Below are 20,650 nucleotides of genomic sequence, written 5' to 3' on the forward strand. Positions count from 1 at the left end.
TTCAAGTATGTTTAGAAGTATTTTGCTCTGGTTGGACTCTCCTGATCTCCTCCATGAACAGTTATAAATGGTCATGGCTGAAGGCGATAGACCTGGAAATTATTTTTCTTCTTTTTTTTTAAATCAGAAGTGTAAACAGAACAGGAATTTCACTTTGCACATATTTAGTCACTTTAGTCACAGAGTAAAAATGTTCAAATGTTCATTTATCTCTCCCTTATTCTCTGTCTCACACACACTTTTTCATATCTCTGTTTAATCATTTTCAATTCAGCTTACCTAATTTCCTGTTTCTTCCAGGAAAAATGTTCCAGGCTCCAGATCTGAACCTCATCGTTGAGTTCATCTTCATGTTTTACAAGGAGAAACCCATCGACTGGCTGCTGGACCACATCCTCTGGGTCAAAGTCTGCAATCCAGAGAAGGATGCGGTACATAAATTCTTTATGACACCTCACAGTGGGAGTTCTATTGATTTCTGTGTCTTGAATTTTACTCAGTCTAAAGTAAGATCCTGAAAAGAGGGAGCTTTGACAAAACTAGCCCAGTGGCTGTTTAAAAAGAAAATACAAATGTAGACCAGTTTGCAAAGTTACGCCGATGGTTGATGAGCCTGATGCAAATATTGATTCTTCATGTTTTTTTCTTTGTTTTTTTGTTATAAATTTTACTGTAAGAACACACCTACAGGTGGCTTTTTTATACATTTCAAAGACAGTCAGTGTAAACATGTAGCATTGTATCTGCCTGTAAACAGCAATGTACAGGAATGCTCATGGAAAAACTTAAGAGAATGCCGGAGTATGAGTATTGGTAAACTGTTTGTTTATTAGTTGGTCTGATGTCTAATTATCACCTTTCTTGTTTTTTTCCAGAAACACTGCGAACGACAGAAGTCCAGTCTGCGTGTTCGGTTCAGGCCCTCCCTGTTCCAACACGTGGGTCTCCATTCTTCTCTTGCCGGAAAAATCCAAAAACTCACAGTGAGTCTCTTAGTTATATTTAGGTCAAGAGTGAATGCAACTTCCTGTGTGCAACCTCCAGTCCTTTCATCTGTGTGTCTGCAGGACAAGGACTTCCTGAAGCCGCTGTTGCACAAGATGCACGTAAATCCCCCGGCGGAAGTCTCCACCTCCATGAAGGTGTCACAGACACGTTTCTACGTACTGTTAGAGTCTGCGGTGCAAATGTTGTCTGTTCCAGTGAAATACAATGTGTTGGTGTCACGCAGGTGTATCAGGGTCACACACTGGAGAAGACGTACCTGGGAGAAGACTTCTTCTGGGCCATAACTCCTACTGCAGGAGACTTTATCCTCTTCAAATTTGACAGACCAGTGTATATAGAGAGGTGAGTCAATAATGACTCCTCAGAATAAACCAGCAGACGTTGTTCTATATTCCACCTTCATACTCTCTGTATCCTCAGGCTTTCACAGAATTTGAGTCCATTTATTGTGATGATGGGCATTTTTACAGATGCTAAGTTTAGATACTTCATTTCATTCCTAGAGAATTTGATAGTCTTCCTAAAAATACTTCCTGTCCCAGCACTTTCCTGTACTTCCCTTCTCCTTCTGCACTTGTCTCCACTTCTGCACTCTCATATATTTTGAAAACTGTGTATCTAACTGTTAGACAGAAATTCCTCTTTGTGGCTTGATTACTAGCCCTCCTCTTGTAAGTTGAAATGAATTACTAAGATAGTAAAATTTGTACCACAAGCAAGTTAACAAATCTAAATGAAATTATAGTTAGAAAGAATAGGCAGTGTATGTATTTGTTGAACTATGACAGTAGGTGTGCAACAATGTTGCACCAAAGAAGAAGCGGCAGAGATACAGATTGTTGGGATCAGCAGTTAGAAGACTTTTTCTAGTCCTCTCTCAGACAGGAGTGCGTAAAAATATATTTTGAAAAAAAAAAAAAAGTCAGACAACATTCCAGAGGTTGGTTCCGTCCTTTATTTCAGTAACAACTTCTGAACGTCCATAGATTTTCCACCTCAGCATCAGTTTTCTCAAACGTGTTCCTATCAGCATCAGTGTATTACCTGTCCTGTTTGTGAGTTCTTTCTTTTATCGTCTGTAGTCTAGACATAAAACAAATCCCTTCCTGTCTGCGAGGACCGTCCTCTCTTCACACCAGATCCCTGGTACTGATAGACTAGACCACCTCCACCCTAAATTGTCCTGAGTCATAATAAGTCCTGGTTCTTATGACGGCCACAAGCTTTGCCAGATGAGAGCGGCCACACTGCTGTGTGAGATACTGGCGTAGGTGAGCTGAGCGGCTCATTTTTATTCCAGTCTATATTTTTTTGTGAAGCTGCAGGAGTTTCTCCGCAAAAATAGAGGCTGAAAAATGTTTAGTCCACACAATGGCAGTGTCTATATGTGTTGCACAGTGTCCCAGATGCAACAAGTCCACGACCAGTTTGAAAGTCCAAAAGTACTGTGCAGCAGACACTGTCCCTGCAGATCGGCAGCCTAGTGGTCACACACTGCACATGCATCTGGTGTTGACGTCAGTTAGCGTTGTGTAAAGTCATTTTTAGTTTCCCATTCTCCTGCTGCCCTTCACTAATGGAGCCCATCCCACTGTGTGAGTCCCCGGTATCAGGGTTAGCTAATGAGGATGAGCTAAAATTATCTTCTCTGAGGAGTCAGAATGGAAAAGAGACAAAATGTACCAGGAGCAGGTCGACTGGTGGTCCTAAAAAGAACAATAAACCTTGTCAGTCATTCTGGATGACACAAGAAAAGTGGCTAAAGGGCTCCTCTAGTGGTCTATGGTACTATGAAGTACTTTGCATGTCTCTTTTTTTTATCTGTGTGTTTTCTTATTAGCTTTTGATAACTTCTAGTAACAGTAACACCTGTAACTGTGACAGCACTGAATCTTCTATCTCATTGTTTCCCAAAGACTGGGTCGCAAGAGTTTTTTTTTTTGGTTATCTCGCATCATGTTTCCCAGGAGTTTATGAAAAATGTCTATCCACTTGGGTCGCGAAGTTTTGTGACTTTTAAAATATGGGTCCCAGAAAAAAAAGGATTTGGGAAACACTGAGCTGTCTGATCTAATGCCTGTCTTTTTCCTGCTTCGTCTTCCATTGCCTTGCTGTTAAATTAGATTTAAACACTGCCTTCTGGAAACTTCACTGAAATAAGATGAAAAAAGAAATCTTGTTTCTAATCGAATCCCCGTCCAAACCTGAAAAAGACCACAGCTACAGTGTGAGCTCCACATTGGACTGTGCTCTGTGAATTTCAAATGTTTTTTGTAGATGCTTTGAAATCCGCTGAGATTTTCCTGTTGCTTTTGAACCGACGGGTGCAAAAGTGAACCTTTTTTTTTTAGGAAACCTGTAGCTGTGACCTGAATGCAAACATTTTGGAGCAGCAGATGCTTTAACGTTTTGAGTGTGAGATCCAATATTAATAGAGAGAAACCTGAAGTAACCTCAGTAACCTGAAATATTTATTTGAATTATAAAGGAAAAGTTCTTAAGTTTTTGACCTGATCAGTCCTGATAAACATCAAAAAAAGCCTGTTAGAAGTGTAGAGGATAGAGAATGGAGCGGCCGGCCTGAAACTAGCCACAGGTACCTTGACTGATCATTCATGATTTTTGGTCCTAAATTCAAATAATATCAAAAACTTTAAAATTTTCTGCTGAACATTTCTTTATAAAAAGGCATAAAATGCTTCATACCTTAACACGTAGAAGTTTGTTGATGCAAATTTTCTATATTTGTAGTCGTTTTCTTATAAATATTCTGTTATCAGTAACATAAATGTAGTATTCCTCTGGGACTTTTTGCAGTGTACCACAACTTTCCAGACGTCACTTTTTGGTTGGAAACATGTTCCTCACACATGAATATTGAAATTGATGCTGGATTTGATTGACAGGTTCCTGTTTCGCAGTGGTAACCAGGAGCACCCAGGGGACAAAATTGAGAACACCACAGTGGAAATACTGCCCGTCAAGGTATGCACACACACACGCATGCACTCCCGGTGTGTCAACCCTCTGTGGTGTGATGTGCAAACTGCTCTGATTAGATTACAGTGAGTGGTTGCTCTTAGGGACGTAGCTCATTGATTATTGACAGGAATGTGAGCGTGACAGAATGCTTTGTTGTGCCAGAGACCGTGCATTCTGACACACTGATCTACACATCCTGTAACGGCTGGTTAAATTAAAACAAAAACATTTTTCAGGTGTAAAATACCTGTCCAACATTGTCTTTTATCCCCCCCCCACCCCCACCCCTCCTGTGTGTTTGTCAGGAGAGTGGAATGCAGACCAAAGAGAAGTACAAGAGGACAGATGATCGCTTCTATGTAGTGGGTACGTCGGACGAGCCACGCTGTTCATCTTTGAGCACATGCAAACACACAGGGATCAGGTTACACCTTCACACTGATGTGTCTGGAGTCATGGCCAGTGAACACACTTTGTTTCTTTTATTCTACGGAAATATTTCATTTAAAATTTTCCTGAAGTCCTTGTCCAGAACTGTTTTCAGTGAATAAGTGTTTTATTTGTTGTATCATATGTTGTGTTCTCAGTGAAATGTTGGTCCTCTGCAGTCCATGTAAATGAGTTTTACTGCATATCATTTACTTATCTGTGTGTGTGTGCTTTTTAAACACAGGTCAGTTTAAGAAGGGTGTGGCAGAAGGGGTTATAGATCCTTCCTTCAACCCAGTCTCAGCACTCCGGCTCTCTGTGGTCAAGGACTCTGCAGTCTGGGCCATCCTCAGTGAAGTAAGGCAATGATATAACACACATGAGCTAGTCCTGTCAAACCAGAAAATGGTAGTGTAGTAATATACAGCACTTCTGACTGTCTGTACTGTTCATAGTGTGAACCAGCAGAGGGCGATGAAAGCTTAGTCTGACCTAAGGTTCTTGTTTTGACTTATATAAAGACTTTCATCAAAGCCTCAGTGCATTAGCAGTAAGATTTTTGAATAAAAATCACAGCAGTTGTTTCGCTCACGTTCACACTAGAACGTAAATGTAAATATTTACTTATGTAAATATACTGCCTGGTTTTAGTTAGGTTTAAATTGATGTGACATATGGTCTGTTTCCTTAAAAAGTGTAAAAAAAAAGATTGTTGTTGGACTTCATTTTTAGAAGCCGTGATAACCCCACTGTGTTGATGTCGTCTCTAATGATGATGACGTAATGTTCCAGATGCATTAGTGATGCTCTGCTCTTCTTTTCCAGGTACATATAAAGAGGATAAGTGGCTGACTGCACTTTCTGGATGGTAGGGGGGTTAGATGAATCATGGCCCCTGAGGGACCAAAATCTCCTGGACTGCTTATGCAGGGCCTCTGGCACCTAGCAACCAGCAGTGAAATCATTAGAGTCCACTAGAGTAGCTCAAGTGATGCTGACTGAAGAAACCCCACCTTTCTCTGCCCCCGCCCCACCCTTCCAGTTACTTAGTCGGTCACCGATCTGTTTCTCTCTCTCATTCTGCAGCTCCTGTACTCCTCACCACCACCCCCCTCCACCACCCCACCCTGCCCGTCCTTAATTCATTTGTGAGATTGTAAGCAGGACTGCCTAAGGAGCAGCATTGGAGCGTAACAAGACCTTTGCTGCTCAGAGGCTTGGGATACAATCAGAGCAAAAACCCTGGACTAATGGGAAGAATCTGGAAAAAGGAAGAGAAGCAGTCGCCTTGCTACTGGTGCAGATGCTGCCAAATTCCTCAACGTTGTTCAATGCTGCCACCTGTGGGCGAGCTGGGGTCTTGCACTGTCACTGGCGCCCCAGCAAAAGGCCACGATGATGAAGAATGTTGATATCAGTAAGGCCAGTTCTTATTTTCCACACCAGCCCAGACAAAAATATTGTCCTCACTCCTGGAGTATTCTTAAATGTGTTCACTTGTCCTCAGGACCAGACTTACCACACTGGCTACCCAAATCCTGCCTGCAGCCAATCGGTAAAAACTTTTGACCCCAGCATAGATTTGTAATAATGAACCCTTTCATTACAGAAAAACACTTACATTAATCCACATGTGTCCTCACCCACTGTCAGACAGGCTGTTAACCCGCGTCCATTTATATAGTGCACCAATCAGACATTGCCTTGTCATTTTGTTTTGAAGGAAAATATTGTGATATTGATATATTATTACAACTTTGATGATTTATGAAGGTGACTTAATTTATTTGAAATAAATCTTTAATTTGTACAAGAGGTAAAATATATTTTTATTCTATTGAGAGATGTTTATGATAGTTGAAAATCACTTTTATTTGTGTTTTTTTTTTCTTCTGAAATTATACTGTATATTGTACATTTTCTTTTATGGCCTCTTGTGAAATTGCTTTGTCTGCAGCTAGTAAGTCCTGAGTTTACTTCTGTTCAGTTTCTTTACACTTTAAAGTGAAATGCTGAAAGCGACTCAGTTAATTTCCACAGTCTTGAATCTATGTGGTAGACTTGAGTGTGTGAATAGATCCTTTTGAAGTAGTTCGTGGGTCAGATATAGAGAAATGTGCCTTATATCCAGGTCTGTTTAACTTGTCTCACCAACTGTAGTCCAGCGTATTCCCTCCACTTTCTACCCACATGTCGATTGCTGGATATACTAATATTTTAAGAGTGATACGTTGAAGTCCGGTGAGTGATGGATCTTATGGAGGATCTCCCTGAAATGCTGGAGAAAACTGGTGATCAATGTTTTCCCATACCAGATTACTATCTGAAACGGCGTGATTTGCACTGCTTTTTCGGTTGATTTTACCCATCACCCTTTTAACTGTGTGTACGTGGAAATGTTCACCCACACTCACCTGCTGCTTTTTTATTTTTGTGACCTGTCCAGACCTTTTTAAGATTTGCTTCGTCCAATCTCGTATGTTTTCCTCATTTTTTGATTGGACCCAACATTGTGACTACTGATGACAGCACCTTTTTTGTGAAATGATTTATCGGCAGTTGTTGAATATTTTCACTGACTGTAAATCTGTAAAAACAGCAATGAACATCTTTTTTCTTTCTCTCACGTGATAGTTTATTTAAATTCACTTGAATGTGTGTTGTGTTTGTGTGTGCGGCCAATGTTCAGAGTATAAGCTGTTTTTGAAGTGAAAGTTCACTCATTGTACATTTCAGCGCTTTATTAAAAAAAGGGGGTTTAGTGAAGTGCCTTTTGGTGAAGTTTATACGAACGTGATGATTTTTTGCTAACAGTGCTTGTTCACATGCATGATTGTCATTTGTAATTTATGAAAAATTGTTCTGTTTCTTTTGTTAGTTTTGATCAACACAAATATTCAAAGTACAGAACATGGACCTGCATTTCCCTTTAAATCAGAGTGTTTCAATTGGAAGATGTTGACGGGTCAAACATTAAAATGTGTCAAACACGTGGAGCAACAGAGCTCTACTACTAAAAGTAAGTGCATGATTCCAGCATGAATGGTTGTTTTGGAACTAGGGCATGAGATGACAACCGTTGTTAAAGAAACAAAAAGGAATTACTTCAATGACTGGAAACCCAAAAGACACGCATCACTTCATGTGCCTTCATCATGTCATGTGAATGCTGGCATCTTTTTCCCATGAACATCTTTAAAATAAACGATTGAAATTGCTAGAAAGCATTGGCCATTATGGGTTGTATTTTCATTTGGATTGCATTGTTCACCTCATCTACTTTACCAGGTATGTACAGTATATATATATGGACAATAAAAATAAGTTTTAATGTCATAAATGTATTTTCTCAAAATGAAATGTTCACACCCGCTGACACTTGCAGAAGCCCACTCTATCACTGATAATATAGCTGCTAATTAGCAATTAGTGTGTGTACATCTGTACATACATGTAATGACCTTGTTATAGTTAATCTACAGAAGAAAGGGGGGTAGGGGATAAAGCCAGGAAAAACTATACTGAAAGTGGCTAAAATATAAAACAATTATGTGAATTTATATATGTACCCAAAATATAACAAAACTTCAAGACATCACCTAAACACCTAAAATCAAATTAAATTAAGCATGAAAGCTAAACAGTAATAAAAGCTAGCAAAAAATAATGTTAACCCCCAAAGATAAAAGTAGGGTAAGATAGTTAGAACACATCACAAACCATAGCTATAATTAAACCAGTTGACAATAAATTGGGAGCTGAACTAATAAAGTTGGTTGGAAAGCTCAATAATAGCAACAAACTCAGCTACATACGTCACTCTCTTTTTTTTATTTATGTGTAAATATTCAGCTTTGGCAGCTGTACTGTTACAGCGCCAGAATTAACAAACACTACAACCGCTCCCAGCATGCACCTTTTTTCCCGACATGCCTTGTAGCAATATGGCTGCCGCCGAGTTTTCACAACATTGACGATTGTGCTAATGGGGAGCCTGTTCTTGAACTTGTGACAACATTGAATGTTTTAGTTGTTTTTTTTCAAGCGGACTGTGGAAAAATGCCGAGATATTACGAGGATAAAGAGGTCGACCACAGAGCATGCTCAGGCCTGAGAGAAGACTTTAAAGAATGTCTCCTTACACACGACTGTGTCGTGAAGGTGAGAACGTTACATCTCTTAACCGTAAATACGTACGTCATTTACGATTTTACAAATATTTTAATATTTTTTTTGTCAATATATGTTACATATGTTATTTGTTACCCGAATACAAAGTAACGCGTTGAGTATCATAGCCTTTTAATCCAATTAAATCAAGTTAGAATTAGAAATTCAGAAGCAGTGACATTATTTTGGAACATTTTTCTTTGTCAGGAGGGTAAACTACCAAGTGAGTGTCTGAAGGAAGGCCACTGCAAAGCCCTGCAGGCTTCATTCTTTGAGTGCAAGAGGTCTATGGTAAGTGTGTGCTAAATGTTACCTAGGGAAGGTAATTTTATATTTAAAGAGATTCTAGTCTCACTCAAATAGTTATTCATTAATAATAATAATTCATTAAGTCCTATCGATCTATGTATCTAAAAAAACAATAACGCACAGTATTTACAATATAAAGTCCACAGTTGTGTAAGAATTTTTTTAGCATTTCAACTTATCACATTAGTTAAAAATAAGTCTTATATTTATTATATTTTATTATGTATCAATCGGCACAGAACAGAAAATAAAAGTCTGGTTTCTCTAAATACATGAAAACAAAACGGTTGGTTTTCTTCCTACTCCTTAGTCAGAGGTTTGATAATTATGAGGTAATCTCTTAGTTGCTCACCGCATGTTGTACATACTATGAGTGTAGTGTTTCACAGCCTTACCAGTCCATGTCTATTACTTTACAGATGGACCCAAGGTCGAGATTCAGAGGAAGGAAAGGAGATTGAGGAACCAATTTGTGTCAATATTTGGTTGGGAAAATACTGGTTGAACTTCTGTTCATGTTCAACTTTAAGTCAAACATAAGTTTATGAAGAATGTCCAAAACAAATAACTAAACACAAAAGAAAAAACCTGACACACACTGTCAATGTAAAGGAGTTTCACCTCATTGTATATTTTTGTGTTTTGATTTCCTGTGCTGTGACTGGGGAGTAATGTGTTTGTGTAAACAGAACTTTCACATCAAAACAATTCTATTATTGTATCATTACTAAGAGTTTAATAATCAATTACAAAAATCTATTTTGTTTGCCTAAAAAGAGTGTTCATTTGTAAGTAAAAAAGTAGTTTATTTCAAAGCAGCCATCAACATCTGCTGGAACATCTTCAAGTCCACCTTCTTCATAATAGAAGCTGTGAAAGTCTTGTTCAAGCCGCCTGTTGTATCCACTACCATCATGCCCCTGGTGAAGGTTCCGCTCAGCTCTACGGTCACTGGGTACTGGTCACTTTCTAAGATGAACGAGTCGTCTATGGCAGCAGCCATGGCGTAAACGTCACACGGAACAAAACCAGAGCCGGTCGGAAACACCTTCTCCCCGTACTCATTTTTTGAGGCGTTGATGCTGTGACGGAATATCTGTGCCATGAAGCGAGCTTTATCTGTGTCCTGTGCCAACCAGGCGTCGCAGAACTCCTGTCAACGTCAGTACAGACAATAAGGATGTCCCTTCGTGAAACACTGACGTCATTCAGATATTTATTTGAACTTTATGGCTTACCCAGGACAGCTTGTTGTAGCATGTAAACTCCCAGCATGCCAGATAGGTGGGACACTGGTACTCATTCAGAACAATATGAGCAGCCTCTGGATCAGCAATGAAATTAAACTCACTGCACATTGTTACATTTCCTCGAGCTGATAGAAAAAAACAGAAATAAAACAACTGATTGAAACTATTCTTATATCTTAAACGGACAAGAAGAAGTGTATATTAATTTGTCCTATGTTTTACTCACACTCTGTGTTTCCTCCCATGATGTAGAGACCTTTGAGTTTACTTGGCAGAGAAGGGTCCATCTTCACGGCTAAGGCCACGTTTGTCAGAGGAGCTGTGGCAACCAGAGAAACCTGGAAAGACATGGACACAGACCTTCATTTGAGAAATATCTCCACCAAGTGGTGATATCTCGACTCTCACCTCTCCTGGGTTTTCATTGACGATCCTTATCATGGCTGACACGGCTCCTTCTGTTTGAATCAGATCTAGACCAGGAGCATTTGGGTCAGGGGCGTCCCCTAGTCCGTCCTGACCGTGAAAAGCTGCAGCATTGAGGACTTCCCCTAGGATTGCCTTTGCTGCGCCTTTAAATACAGGAATCTGGCAGAGGTAACACAACACACACACCTTAATACCACAACTAAAGCATCAAAACAGGAAGTAAAAAGTATTTAAATTTTTTTTAAATTTTTTTTCCAAAAGAAAAAAATAGCTTTTGGCATAGGCCACATATGGTGCTACCTATATCTGCTGCTGTGCTGCAAACATTTTGCCATTTTAATTTATTTAATTTTAATTAGCCATTTCAATTTAAAATTTTTAATATTGCCTAGGGCTGGAAGCTGTTCTGCCTTCTATGATGTTTTTTTTTCTACATGGTCTCTCTGACTCACTAGGATGTAGGACTTTTGCTTCATAATGCATTATGCAGCACTCAAACGAGTGGTCAAATCTTCAAGTGTTCTGTAGTCACTTAAGCACTTTGTCAGATGGTTGCAATAAGTCATTCAGTTTACAAAAAAAAAACCAACTCATTCTTTGGGCAGATGTTTGTTCGCTTAGTGACATCCTCAGTCACGTTACCGGCAAATTCCACATTAAAGTCAAATGACAAGCAGATGACACTATTCAGAATAAACCTCCAGAGCTCCAGGCTAATTTTATTTAGCACCAAAACCACTAATCTTGACAGAAAACTCGAGATTAGCATTAAAAAAAAAAAGTCACAAAAATGCAAATGTGTGTAACACACACCAGCAAAACAGGTTTTCAAACGCAACAGTCTGGAGTCCTGGGAACATTTTAGAAGAAAGTGAACTCTCCCTGTAACAGACCTTGTTAAAGGAGTAGTGAATAGACAGATAGATAGATATAACTTTAGTAATCCCTCAGGAGTTCCCTTTGGGAAATTTAGGAAATAATAGTAGTAGTAGTAAATATAATAACATCGTTGCTGCACCTACATACCTCCAGTTTACCACAGACCTGCAGCACACGCAGTGTGTTCTTACACACGTTCTCCACTGAGGTGTTGCCGCTCACACAGGTGATTCCCAGGAGCTCCACATTAGGAGCTGCCAGCGCCACCATGATGGCCTGAGCGTCATCGACTCCACAGTCCACATCTAACAGCAGCTTTTTCTTCATCATGGAGCCTGCAGAACCACTGTGGTGTGTAATCAACCATTACATAAAAAAGCCTTACCTTTGATCAAGAAAAGTTAATAAAGAACTACACCTACCAGTGAAACTGTAGTGTTTGTGGGCTGATGGTGGGTTCACAGGTCTCAGACAGTGGTCAGCTGAAAGAAACCTTTGTTCCAGTTACACAACAGGAGGTCAATAATGAAACAAATTAACTGTTTGTGGTAGAAATTCTTCAAGGTTTATGGACAGTAAAGTTTTGTTTTTTTCACCCACTCTTGGTGTGGACATAAAAAAGACAACAAACTTTAAGTTTTTGTATAATTTACCCCATCCTTTTATTTCCCTTTTATCAATGTGTGTTGGAATGTTAAATCTTTTTTTCTAATTCAACGCAGCTTACCTAAAAAAAAAATCAAACCATTATATACAGTACTGCAAATATATAAAATTCAGTTACTATCAGTATTGTAACTAATATTTTGTTCAGTATTGTCTGAACAAAATGATACCTTCACGGTCCACTCTGGAGCACGGAAACTTGAGATGTACTGTATAGCTCCTCTACTAATCCACCGAAGGACAATTGTGTGCATTCCGTCGCTTCGCAAAACACATATAACGCAAAAAACAAACGAAAACAAAACAAAACAATAACAAAAATGATTCACAAGAAAACTTTACTGTCCCCATATCATGACGCGGAGTACACGACCGATATAAAAACCGCGTCACACTTATATGCTGTGGTACAGCAGCGCAACCCTGAAGCATATTTACATGCAAAAACAAAAACACCCAGAGTGTCTATAGGTGACAGACTGAATATGTGCATGAGTAATTCCTCGACTCACCTTCCCACCGAACCTCTGAAAGTGAGAGACTTCGCTGTGAGTCGCTGGAGAATCACCGCCATCCAGAGAAAAACGCATTAGAGAGGGGGGCGATGCAAAGACGTCTCACTCTGCTGTGATTTCTGAGCACCTTCTTCTTCGTCTTTAGTTTTCAATTGGAAACGAGTCAATAACTATCATGCGATGCAAAACTAGCTTGCTCCGGTGGACAGAGCTGTTGCCGTCGAAACTTCCACATGAAACCCGCGAAAGCATCTGGCGGTAAGTAGACCATCTGCTTTCGCCTGTGTATCCCATTATTTAATAGTTTGGTTAAAACCTTTCTCCATTAAGCTAAATGTGCCCTTATGATAGTAATCATTTTGCTTAGCTTAGCATCCATCATGATAGCTTACGTTTCAGTGACGTAAAGCTGTACCGGGGCACAGTCAGAAAAAAAGTGCGTGAGTTAATTGCATTTGGTTTCTAATGAAATCTTCATTTCTGTATAATAGACTATAATAGTAGAAGAACGTTCCATGTTCTCCTGAATTTAATTATAAATAAATAACTTTATTACTAGATACTGCTTACATTCCACCTGTAAACAAATCCATATGAGTAGGTTGATTCTTACAGAGCTGCTAATTCACTGTTCTCAAGATAAGTGTTAATGATATTACTGAACTACTGTGAAAAATGATAAAACTACAGTACAAATCATTCTTTTGGAGAAACTTATTTAAGTGGTACTGTGGGGACAAAGTGTTGAAACCTTAATTAAACAAAGTATGTTCCCACAGTTGTTAAACTAAGCGTCCGACATAGAAACATAAATAACATCACATAACATAAATCACTTTTCTGTCAAGCTGAGTTATAAACCAAATCTCCCACCAATGTGCAGTTACTGATTTATTTTACTGGCACACTGATTTGTTTTTACCAACAAGCTTTTTCCAGTTTTCCAGTTTCACCTCTTTTTGGGAAGTAAGCGTCACCAAGACTTCCCTGTGTAACCTCTGAGCAAGACTGACTTCTGTACCTTTCATAGCCATGGATCAAACTATAACAGCATTAAGAAGAACAGCCATATCACCATAAAGAGAAGTAAGCAAATAACATCTGTAAAATAATCTCCACTGTCTCTGTATGTTTTTCTAACACAAGATTTATGGCCTGCCGTTAAACAGAATATCAACGATGATTGGCTCAGTGTTTGGTTGTTTTTTTCATTTTCATGCAGGTACTGTATATCATTCACTTTCAATCAAATATTGAGTTCTGCAATATCTTTCCTATGTTAGTGAACACAAAAATAATATCAAATTTAATTTGTGCTGACAATTGTTTGTTAATATTTCTAACATGTGGATGTTTTATACTAAAATGCATGTGAACCAGTTTCTTACGAATGCTTCTGAAAAAGACTCTGGACGTTGTGATTCTGTGTTTTAGAAATGTCCGTTAAAAAGTGACTGTGCTTATTGAAAGGTGGGATTGTGTCACATGTCAGAATGAATGGAAAAAAAGTGGGAGGACAGAGAGACAGTTGGACGGAGACAATCTGAAAGCACTGTAATACAACTCTAGTTTAGGTCCACAAACACCACCTCTTCAGACAGTAAGGCTTCAGTGAGGCCTTGTTGTCTGCTGCATCACCTACTTTGGGTTTAGAGCATCATTAGGCATTTAGTACATGAGAGAAGGAGTAATTCTGTTGATACTTTATAGTGTGTGAGAATGTAAATTATTTTTGGACTGAGTCTGTGTTGTAGTCCATCATTGTTTCCTGCTGTTGGTCAGCTGTTAGGGCAGTGAGACACAGACCTAGAGACCTCATTTAATGTAGACCTATGGTAACACTGGGATTTGGACGTCTGTACAGTGATTAACAAAAAGGCTGTTCATTAATTGTGTGTGGGTGTTTATCTTTGTGTGATGTCATCATCATTGTCGTCATAGTCCCCATCAGTCTTTTGGTCCTTCAGACAGTAGTGACCACCTAGGTCTCGACTTTCCCATAGGTCCCCTCTGGAGGGCGATACTGTTTGGGGAAGGCCTTGAGCTGGAGAGAATTAAAGGCGTATTTGCGGCATCCCACATTTTTCATGGTGTTCTCTCTCCTGCATCCTTCACTGTAGAGAAACACACCATGTTGATATTGTGGGCTTTGGCTAATACCGGATTATTCAAAGGTAGAGTTTGGTGCAAAAACAAAATCTGACCTGCGCATGCAGTCCAAAGCCTGGTAGAAGACCTGTGGGGCCAGGGCGTGCTCCTGCTCTAGAATCTGACACTGCTCCAAGGTCAGAGACATAGCCGTGCGGTCCTTGGCACTCTTACAGCAGGTGAAACGCATGCCGTTCAAGCGACGACATGCCTTAGAGTATTCAGTAAAAGAAGAAGAAGGGAAGACATGAGCTCTTGAAGTGGGACGGTGATGAGTGATGCCATGGAAACAAACCTACCTCTGCTGCCTGCCACAAAATCTCCACATTTTTGCTTTTCTTTGCATGCACATTTTGGCTGAGCAGCTTGAGGAGCTCAGGCAGGCTGGTGGTGGAACAGGTGCGAGGGAGGCCTTCAGGAAACCAGAGAAGGGGTGTGAGCATTTAAAAAGAGGGTAGTTTTTTCAGTTTGACAAGGGTTGTGTGTTCAAACTCACAATCTTCTGGCAGGACTTCTTTAAACTGGTCATAATAGGAGCTGAAGCGAGCCATGCTCTCCATGTTAATCACATCTTGGAGAGATGTATCTCCAAACCTGGGAACATTAGAGAGAAACATGAGGTCGGGAAAAAAAATCATTATAAAATAAAATGGCAAAAATGGTTTAGGTCTGCAAACATTAAAACAGAAAAGTATACCGAAAATTGAAATAAATTTAAAAAGCCAAAAATGACATAAACAGTAGCTAAGAGTGACCAAACATGAAAGCAAAATAAACTAAATTTAGTTAACCAAAACCTCTTGAACTTGAACTGGCATATTTTTAAATGACAAACAAAATTGAATATTTTTTATTAAATATAAAATCTGGTCTAACTAATGCACCAGAACTTCCTCCCAGCAGAACTTTATATCACTGACATTTCCAAATCATTCAGTTCAATTTAAATCAACAACCTGCTAAAAAAAAAAGAATCTGATTAAGAGGTCATCTTTCTCAGCTGTCAGACTCACTTCTCTGCCAGTGTCTGCTGTTCGTTGATCCCCACGTTGAACAGGATGGGCTGCACACGCAGCAGCATCCCGTTCTGGATCTCCCGTGGTAGAGACTCAAACAGGGCTCCAGGCATCGGTACCCTGACGTTGAAGCCGTTGCGGTTGCCCGTGATCACTGGCAGCATGTCTGGGGCAAAACCCGACGTCGCCTGGGTTACTTTAAAAGTGACGTTTCTCAGGTCCATCACTCCGACGCTCATGTCCTCTAACATGGCCAGTTCCTCACCTTGGAAAGAGAGTAGTCACACTTTTCAATTAATAAAATGTGGGGCAAAAATCTTATGTTTGTGTAAAAAACAAAAGCAAACAGCCAGACACACATAAGGATATGAATCTGACCATAGGTGCTGAGGAGTCCCTCGTACTGCACCAGTAAGCCGATGGTGTGGAGCTGTCTGAGGAAGCCGGAGTCACACAGACAGTTCCTCAGCTTCAGGATGAAGCCGCAGATCAGCGCCGTGAGCTGTAAACAACACAGCTGGGATCAGCACGGAAACACCTGGGATTGTTGTGATTTCTGCCTGAACATGATTGGTCAGATTCACAAACCGTCTGGCAAAAGACGACGTCGCGCCTGTACTGCAGCGTGAGACTCATGGCGATGGTGGGGGCGCTGTCCTGCATCAGGAGGAACACCATGGCTTTCTTTGCTTTGTCGCTCATCAGAGAGACACAGTCTGTGAGCGTGGTGAGGAGAGGGTAGAGAGCCTCGCTCCACTCTCCTGCAGTCACAGCACACACAGCACGGAAGAAGAATATCACAAAAACATTTAACAAATCATCAATCATTTTTAACTGCTACATATTTCAGCTGTATTCATTCAGTGTTCTGTATTCATTTTTTCACCTGGTGATTTCTTATCTGCTTCTGGACTCTTTTCTGTAAAAGAATTGGAAGATCAGAATCAGTTGGAGACGCACAAATGTCACATTACACGTTTCGACAACTTTGAATTTGAGAATGGAACTACAGATGCATTAGGCAGGGCAACAAAGATGAATAGTTTGTAATTCTGACAAATATAGTTGGCGATCCCTGTCTTATGCATAAGTGCAAAAATTTTCAAAACATGCTATGTGTAGCACAAGTGGTACGTTTGCCCCCTCTAGTGGTTTGCAGGAAATCTAACGTTACCTAACGTTAGAATTAGATGAATCATTCGGTGGTTAAATACAGTTGTCACCTGTGTTCATGTGGTTCTAGGTGCCAGTTGGGGTGTTACCTCTTTGTACAGTGATTGGCTGATATACAGGCTAATGTTTTTAGGGGGGGAAATGTGATTTTATAAATGATGCTATTTTTACAGTGTGTCTCTGTCTGTGGCACACAGTGTACAATGTTGATGTGTGACTATCTTTTCTCTGTGTTTTTCCCACCTTTTTTAGTATTACTGTGTTCATCATTAGCCATTAGGAAGACGTCTTCGGAGCTGCTGTCACTCTGGAGTTTGTCCTGCTGCAGCAGTCGATCCACCCTCTGGAGAACACACTCCAGGCTCTTGTCAACATTTAACCAGTCTTTCTCCTGAGAGTGAAACAGTCCCAACGATCAACCAGAGGAACAACTAAAAACATGAGAAGTTCATTTCAGAGGCCAACTTCTTCATCTTACCCACTCCTCTTCATGCAGCTCTGCGTGCAAAGAGGCTCTCTTTTTGGTAACATCACTGCCCTCTGGAGGAATCACATGGCGGGAAGGTGAAGTTGCGGCGCGAGACGGGGAAGTCGGGTGACGAGAAGGAGAGCGGGATGGGGAGCGAGAGGAAGGCGAGAGTGAGGTGGAAGAGGGAGACGGGCTGCTTCGCTGGGTGACCTCCGGACGGGCGGCCGCCAGGGCGAGGATGGCCGAGGAGAGCAGCTTGGAGTCACACACCGCCACTAACTGACGGGTCTGTGGGAGGAGTGGAGAGGAGGAGGCAGGAGGTGAGGTTACGTGAAGAAGATTTTAAAGAGCTTTGGCTAACTTTGTTATTATTATTATGTCAGCTAAAATATTTAAAACCTCTGCAACTTTATGTACACAATTAACCCTTTAAAATCTGACAGATCCATTAGAGATTGCTTAAAAAAAACAAAACATTGTTGAACTCCGTGACCTTCTCTGTGAGGATGGCTAAGGTTCTTTCCAGAGCGTTTGCCGAACGATCTTTGGCAGCTCGCGACAGTCGTTCAGTGTAGTAACAGACTTGCGTCTTCAGAGTGTTTATTTGACCAATCAGCTCCTTTGCTTTTAACACGTCCTGCGGCTGATAGGCCTTTCCTTTGGAGCCAGAGCTGTAGGAAAATTAAAGAAAAAATTAACAACAAAAACAAGCTAAAGCAACAACAGAGTCAGGTCTTTTATAACCTCACCTTTCCTCCTCATAATGGCTGGGTTGCATGAAGCAAAACGATTTTTAAAAATTCAGAATTACTCAATGACTAAGTATAATATGAAGGTGTATTTCTTTTCACGTCCGTTTACTCACTGTTTTCTGGCTTCCTCCAGTTTGTGCAGCAGTTTTCGGAGGCCACAGCCTTTAAAGCCCTGATGATGGGCTGCAGGAGCGCCGATGGTCACCACGTCATAGGTACGATCTGATTCACAGAACAGCACAGAAGACGACAATAATGAGCGGAAAGAGAAGACCCGACCTACAGCGTTATAAAAACATCCCATACGCACCATAACCAGACTCTCCCTGGACCCTCATCCTCTGGATGTGCAGGTTAGTGGGAATGAACTCCAACTTCTTTTCAGCTTTCAAGGTGCTAGACTTAAAAGACGGACCTGTGGAATTGAGATAAGGAAAAATATATACTTTCAGAACCCTCAGGTGTCTAAAAGGACTTCTTTGCTTAGATCAAGGGTGTCAAACTCACTTGGGGGCCACATCAGCAATACAGTGCCCCTTGAAGGGACAGTTGTAAATAGAAGACTAAATGTACTTAATTTGTACTAATATACTTATTTCAAACAAAGTCATATCCATTTACTTTTTTTGTTTAAAGATAATCTGACAATATTTTAAAATAATAGTTAATTCAGACTCTGATACAAATAGAATAGAGTCTAAAAGATGTTTTATTTTGAAAATGTAATGATCCTTCAATGCTCAGGGTGGTACTGGCTGACCAGTCCTTGGAACAAAAAAGGTTTGAAACTCTGCTTCATGGATGCAGACTGAATGCTTTTAAGGCTCCCGCGGGCCACACAAAATGACTTGGTGGGCCGCATTTGGCCCCCGGGCCTTGAGTTTGACATAGGTGGCTTAGATGGATGTGAAGAAATAATATACATTTTTGATCATTTGACCAAATAACCAAGTGTCATGTCTCTAACCTTTATACTCGTGCAGGTCACTTATGGTCTCCTGATAGGTGAGAATGATAGTCTGGTACTGAGTGATAATCTGCCTCCTGAGGTTCTCCCAGCACGGTGACAGCTCACCCAGCTCTTCCAGTTCACACACCCTGAGAACCACAGTCACTTCCATGATTCCTGCTTTCTGTCATTTCAGACTTTGAACGACTTTCCCAATGAAGACAAGGCCAGAAATATTTACCTGACCGCGTCCTCTTCCAGCAACAGTTTGACGAACTGTCGAGGGATGTGCAGCGACAGCGCGCTCTCCGCCATCTGCTCCAGGATACGCAGGTGGTTTCCGTCCGTGGTGGGGAAGCGGTACGTCCTCGACATCACGCCTCCGAACACTGACACAAACGGAACATACTGTCACAGCCAGGAAAACACACACAGCTCTGACACTGAGAGTGAAAGCAGGCTGTTTTCTGGTGTGTGGACACAAACTCACCAGCCTTCAGCAGAGGGTCTTTGCACAGAGACGAAGACTTGGATCTAATGTCTCTGGGTTCAGTCAGACTCTCATCAACCGGCAGGACCATCTGAGAAAAGTAGGAATTAAACTTCTACATCATTAGGAAACAACTCGACCACACAGATGAATACACACTAAACCAACAATCAGTGGATGTTGGAGCAGGATAAATCAGGAAAGATATGACAACCTAAACACACTGATCTTACGCCGATGTAAAATGTTACACAGGAGTTAGATGTAGTATCACTGCACTGATATACAGTAGGTTTTCACATACTCTCCCATTGACAGTATCTCCTCTCTGTAGTCTTGACACAGGAGCTCTCTGCTCACGCTTCTCCTCAATCTGCCATGCGATGACCGTGACGTTGCCCACGCGCTCGCTCTCTGTGGATCTGACCACACACACACACACAGAGAACTCTAAACACCCTCCAAACTTTAATCCAGTGCACAAATGAACTCCTTCTGTCTCTGTGGTACCTGAGAGTCAGGTGCATTCTGTGGTGTTTGTCCTGCAGCAGCTCCTTCACAGAGAACATGGCCGTGCCCAGCATGTACATCTGTCGTTCAAAACCACAAACAACCCAGAGTCGGTACCAAGATTTATTTACGGCTAAAGAAAAAGTCATGTTTCGAAGGTTGGTGCTCACCGTGCCCTGGGAGCGATCCTTCACATCGTAGACCGAGAGCTTGACCTGAGTCTGCTGAGTGATCCGGGAGTCTTGAAAGAAGGCTATACTGCTCAGGAAGATTGGGTTACTGGTGCCCTGCAGAAAAAGACAGGAAGGATAGAAATGAATTGGTTTTGAAGCTAAAAGGCGGTGGACGCCTTCACAGGAAAGGGCAGGCTGAGTGAAGATCACCTCAATGATTTCTGTCTGAGCGTGCTTGGTCCAGAAGGCCTGGGGCGGTGTGGTGCAGCTGACTGCCACGAAGCTGCTGGGCTTACGGTCCAGAGATGGAGTGACCAGTTCACTGCAGGCTGC

At 41.0% G+C, this 20,650-nt stretch overlaps 4 protein-coding genes across 16 annotated transcripts in view; 2 read left to right on the forward strand and 2 right to left on the reverse strand.

Annotated features, from left to right (window-relative positions):
* The window catches only part of mgat4a (alpha-1,3-mannosyl-glycoprotein 4-beta-N-acetylglucosaminyltransferase A), a 30,736-nt gene extending 23,084 nt beyond the window's left edge, over positions 1-7,652 (forward strand). For all 3 annotated transcript variants that reach the window (XM_025064086.1, XM_025064087.1, XM_025064085.1), the window contains exons 10-17: positions 301-431; positions 876-983; positions 1,068-1,142; positions 1,232-1,350; positions 3,915-3,993; positions 4,296-4,356; positions 4,664-4,776; positions 5,245-7,652. In XM_025064086.1, the coding sequence (XP_024919854.1) occupies positions 301-431; positions 876-983; positions 1,068-1,142; positions 1,232-1,350; positions 3,915-3,993; positions 4,296-4,356; positions 4,664-4,776; positions 5,245-5,271 (713 nt within the window). In that variant the 3' untranslated portion in view covers positions 5,272-7,652. The remainder of the gene's footprint in view (positions 1-300; positions 432-875; positions 984-1,067; positions 1,143-1,231; positions 1,351-3,914; positions 3,994-4,295; positions 4,357-4,663; positions 4,777-5,244) is intronic.
* Positions 7,653-8,329: 677 nt separating this feature from the next.
* On the forward strand, positions 8,330-9,657 carry coa5 (cytochrome C oxidase assembly factor 5). The gene is made up of 3 exons (XM_008328068.3): positions 8,330-8,580; positions 8,797-8,880; positions 9,318-9,657. Exons 1-3 carry the CDS (start codon positions 8,479-8,481, stop codon positions 9,357-9,359), a joined length of 228 nt encoding a protein of 75 aa, XP_008326290.1. The 5' UTR covers positions 8,330-8,478; the 3' UTR covers positions 9,360-9,657.
* Positions 9,615-12,867, reverse strand: LOC103391702 (inosine-uridine preferring nucleoside hydrolase). 5 transcript variants are annotated; one of them, XM_008328076.3, is made up of 7 exons: positions 12,635-12,867; positions 11,879-11,949; positions 11,604-11,791; positions 10,557-10,736; positions 10,375-10,486; positions 10,137-10,273; positions 9,615-10,051 (listed from the first exon to the last, which is right to left on the reverse strand). In XM_008328076.3, exons 1-7 carry the CDS (start codon positions 12,694-12,696, stop codon positions 9,704-9,706), a joined length of 1,098 nt encoding a protein of 365 aa, XP_008326298.1. In that variant the 5' UTR covers positions 12,697-12,867; the 3' UTR covers positions 9,615-9,703. The 5 variants fall into 5 exon arrangements, with proteins under 5 accessions (XP_008326298.1, XP_008326299.1, XP_016895226.1 ...); XM_008328077.3 differs by having other exon boundaries at positions 11,879-11,938; positions 12,635-12,768; XM_017039737.2 differs by having other exon boundaries at positions 11,604-11,802; positions 11,879-11,938; positions 12,635-12,768.
* Positions 12,868-13,127: 260 nt separating this feature from the next.
* The window catches only part of inpp4aa (inositol polyphosphate-4-phosphatase type I Aa), a 13,421-nt gene continuing 5,898 nt past the window's right edge, over positions 13,128-20,650 (reverse strand). For 2 of the 7 annotated variants that reach the window (XM_025064049.1, XM_025064050.1), the window contains 19 exons: positions 20,145-20,646; positions 19,939-20,056; positions 19,635-19,725; positions 19,386-19,533; positions 19,163-19,293; positions 18,506-18,610; positions 18,309-18,417; positions 18,193-18,210; positions 17,937-18,114; positions 17,453-17,731; positions 17,218-17,365; positions 16,688-16,720; positions 16,390-16,562; positions 16,180-16,303; positions 15,799-16,066; positions 15,282-15,379; positions 15,085-15,197; positions 14,842-14,996; positions 13,128-14,751 (listed from right to left, as the gene is read on the reverse strand). In XM_025064049.1, the coding sequence (XP_024919817.1) occupies positions 14,619-14,751; positions 14,842-14,996; positions 15,085-15,197; positions 15,282-15,379; positions 15,799-16,066; positions 16,180-16,303; positions 16,390-16,562; positions 16,688-16,720; positions 17,218-17,365; positions 17,453-17,731; positions 17,937-18,114; positions 18,193-18,210; positions 18,309-18,417; positions 18,506-18,610; positions 19,163-19,293; positions 19,386-19,533; positions 19,635-19,725; positions 19,939-20,056; positions 20,145-20,646 (2,924 nt within the window). In that variant the 3' untranslated portion in view covers positions 13,128-14,618. The remainder of the gene's footprint in view (positions 14,752-14,841; positions 14,997-15,084; positions 15,198-15,281; positions 15,380-15,798; positions 16,067-16,179; positions 16,304-16,389; positions 16,563-16,687; positions 16,721-17,217; positions 17,366-17,452; positions 17,732-17,936; positions 18,115-18,192; positions 18,211-18,308; positions 18,418-18,505; positions 18,611-19,162; positions 19,294-19,385; positions 19,534-19,634; positions 19,726-19,938; positions 20,057-20,144; positions 20,647-20,650) is intronic. The other 5 variants (XM_008328074.3, XM_008328075.3, XM_008328073.3 and 2 more) reach the window with 5 other exon arrangements.

This window comes from Cynoglossus semilaevis, chromosome 16 (assembly GCF_000523025.1).
Source record: "Cynoglossus semilaevis isolate Cse_v1.0 chromosome 16, Cse_v1.0, whole genome shotgun sequence".
NCBI lineage: Eukaryota > Metazoa > Chordata > Actinopteri > Pleuronectiformes > Cynoglossidae > Cynoglossus > Cynoglossus semilaevis.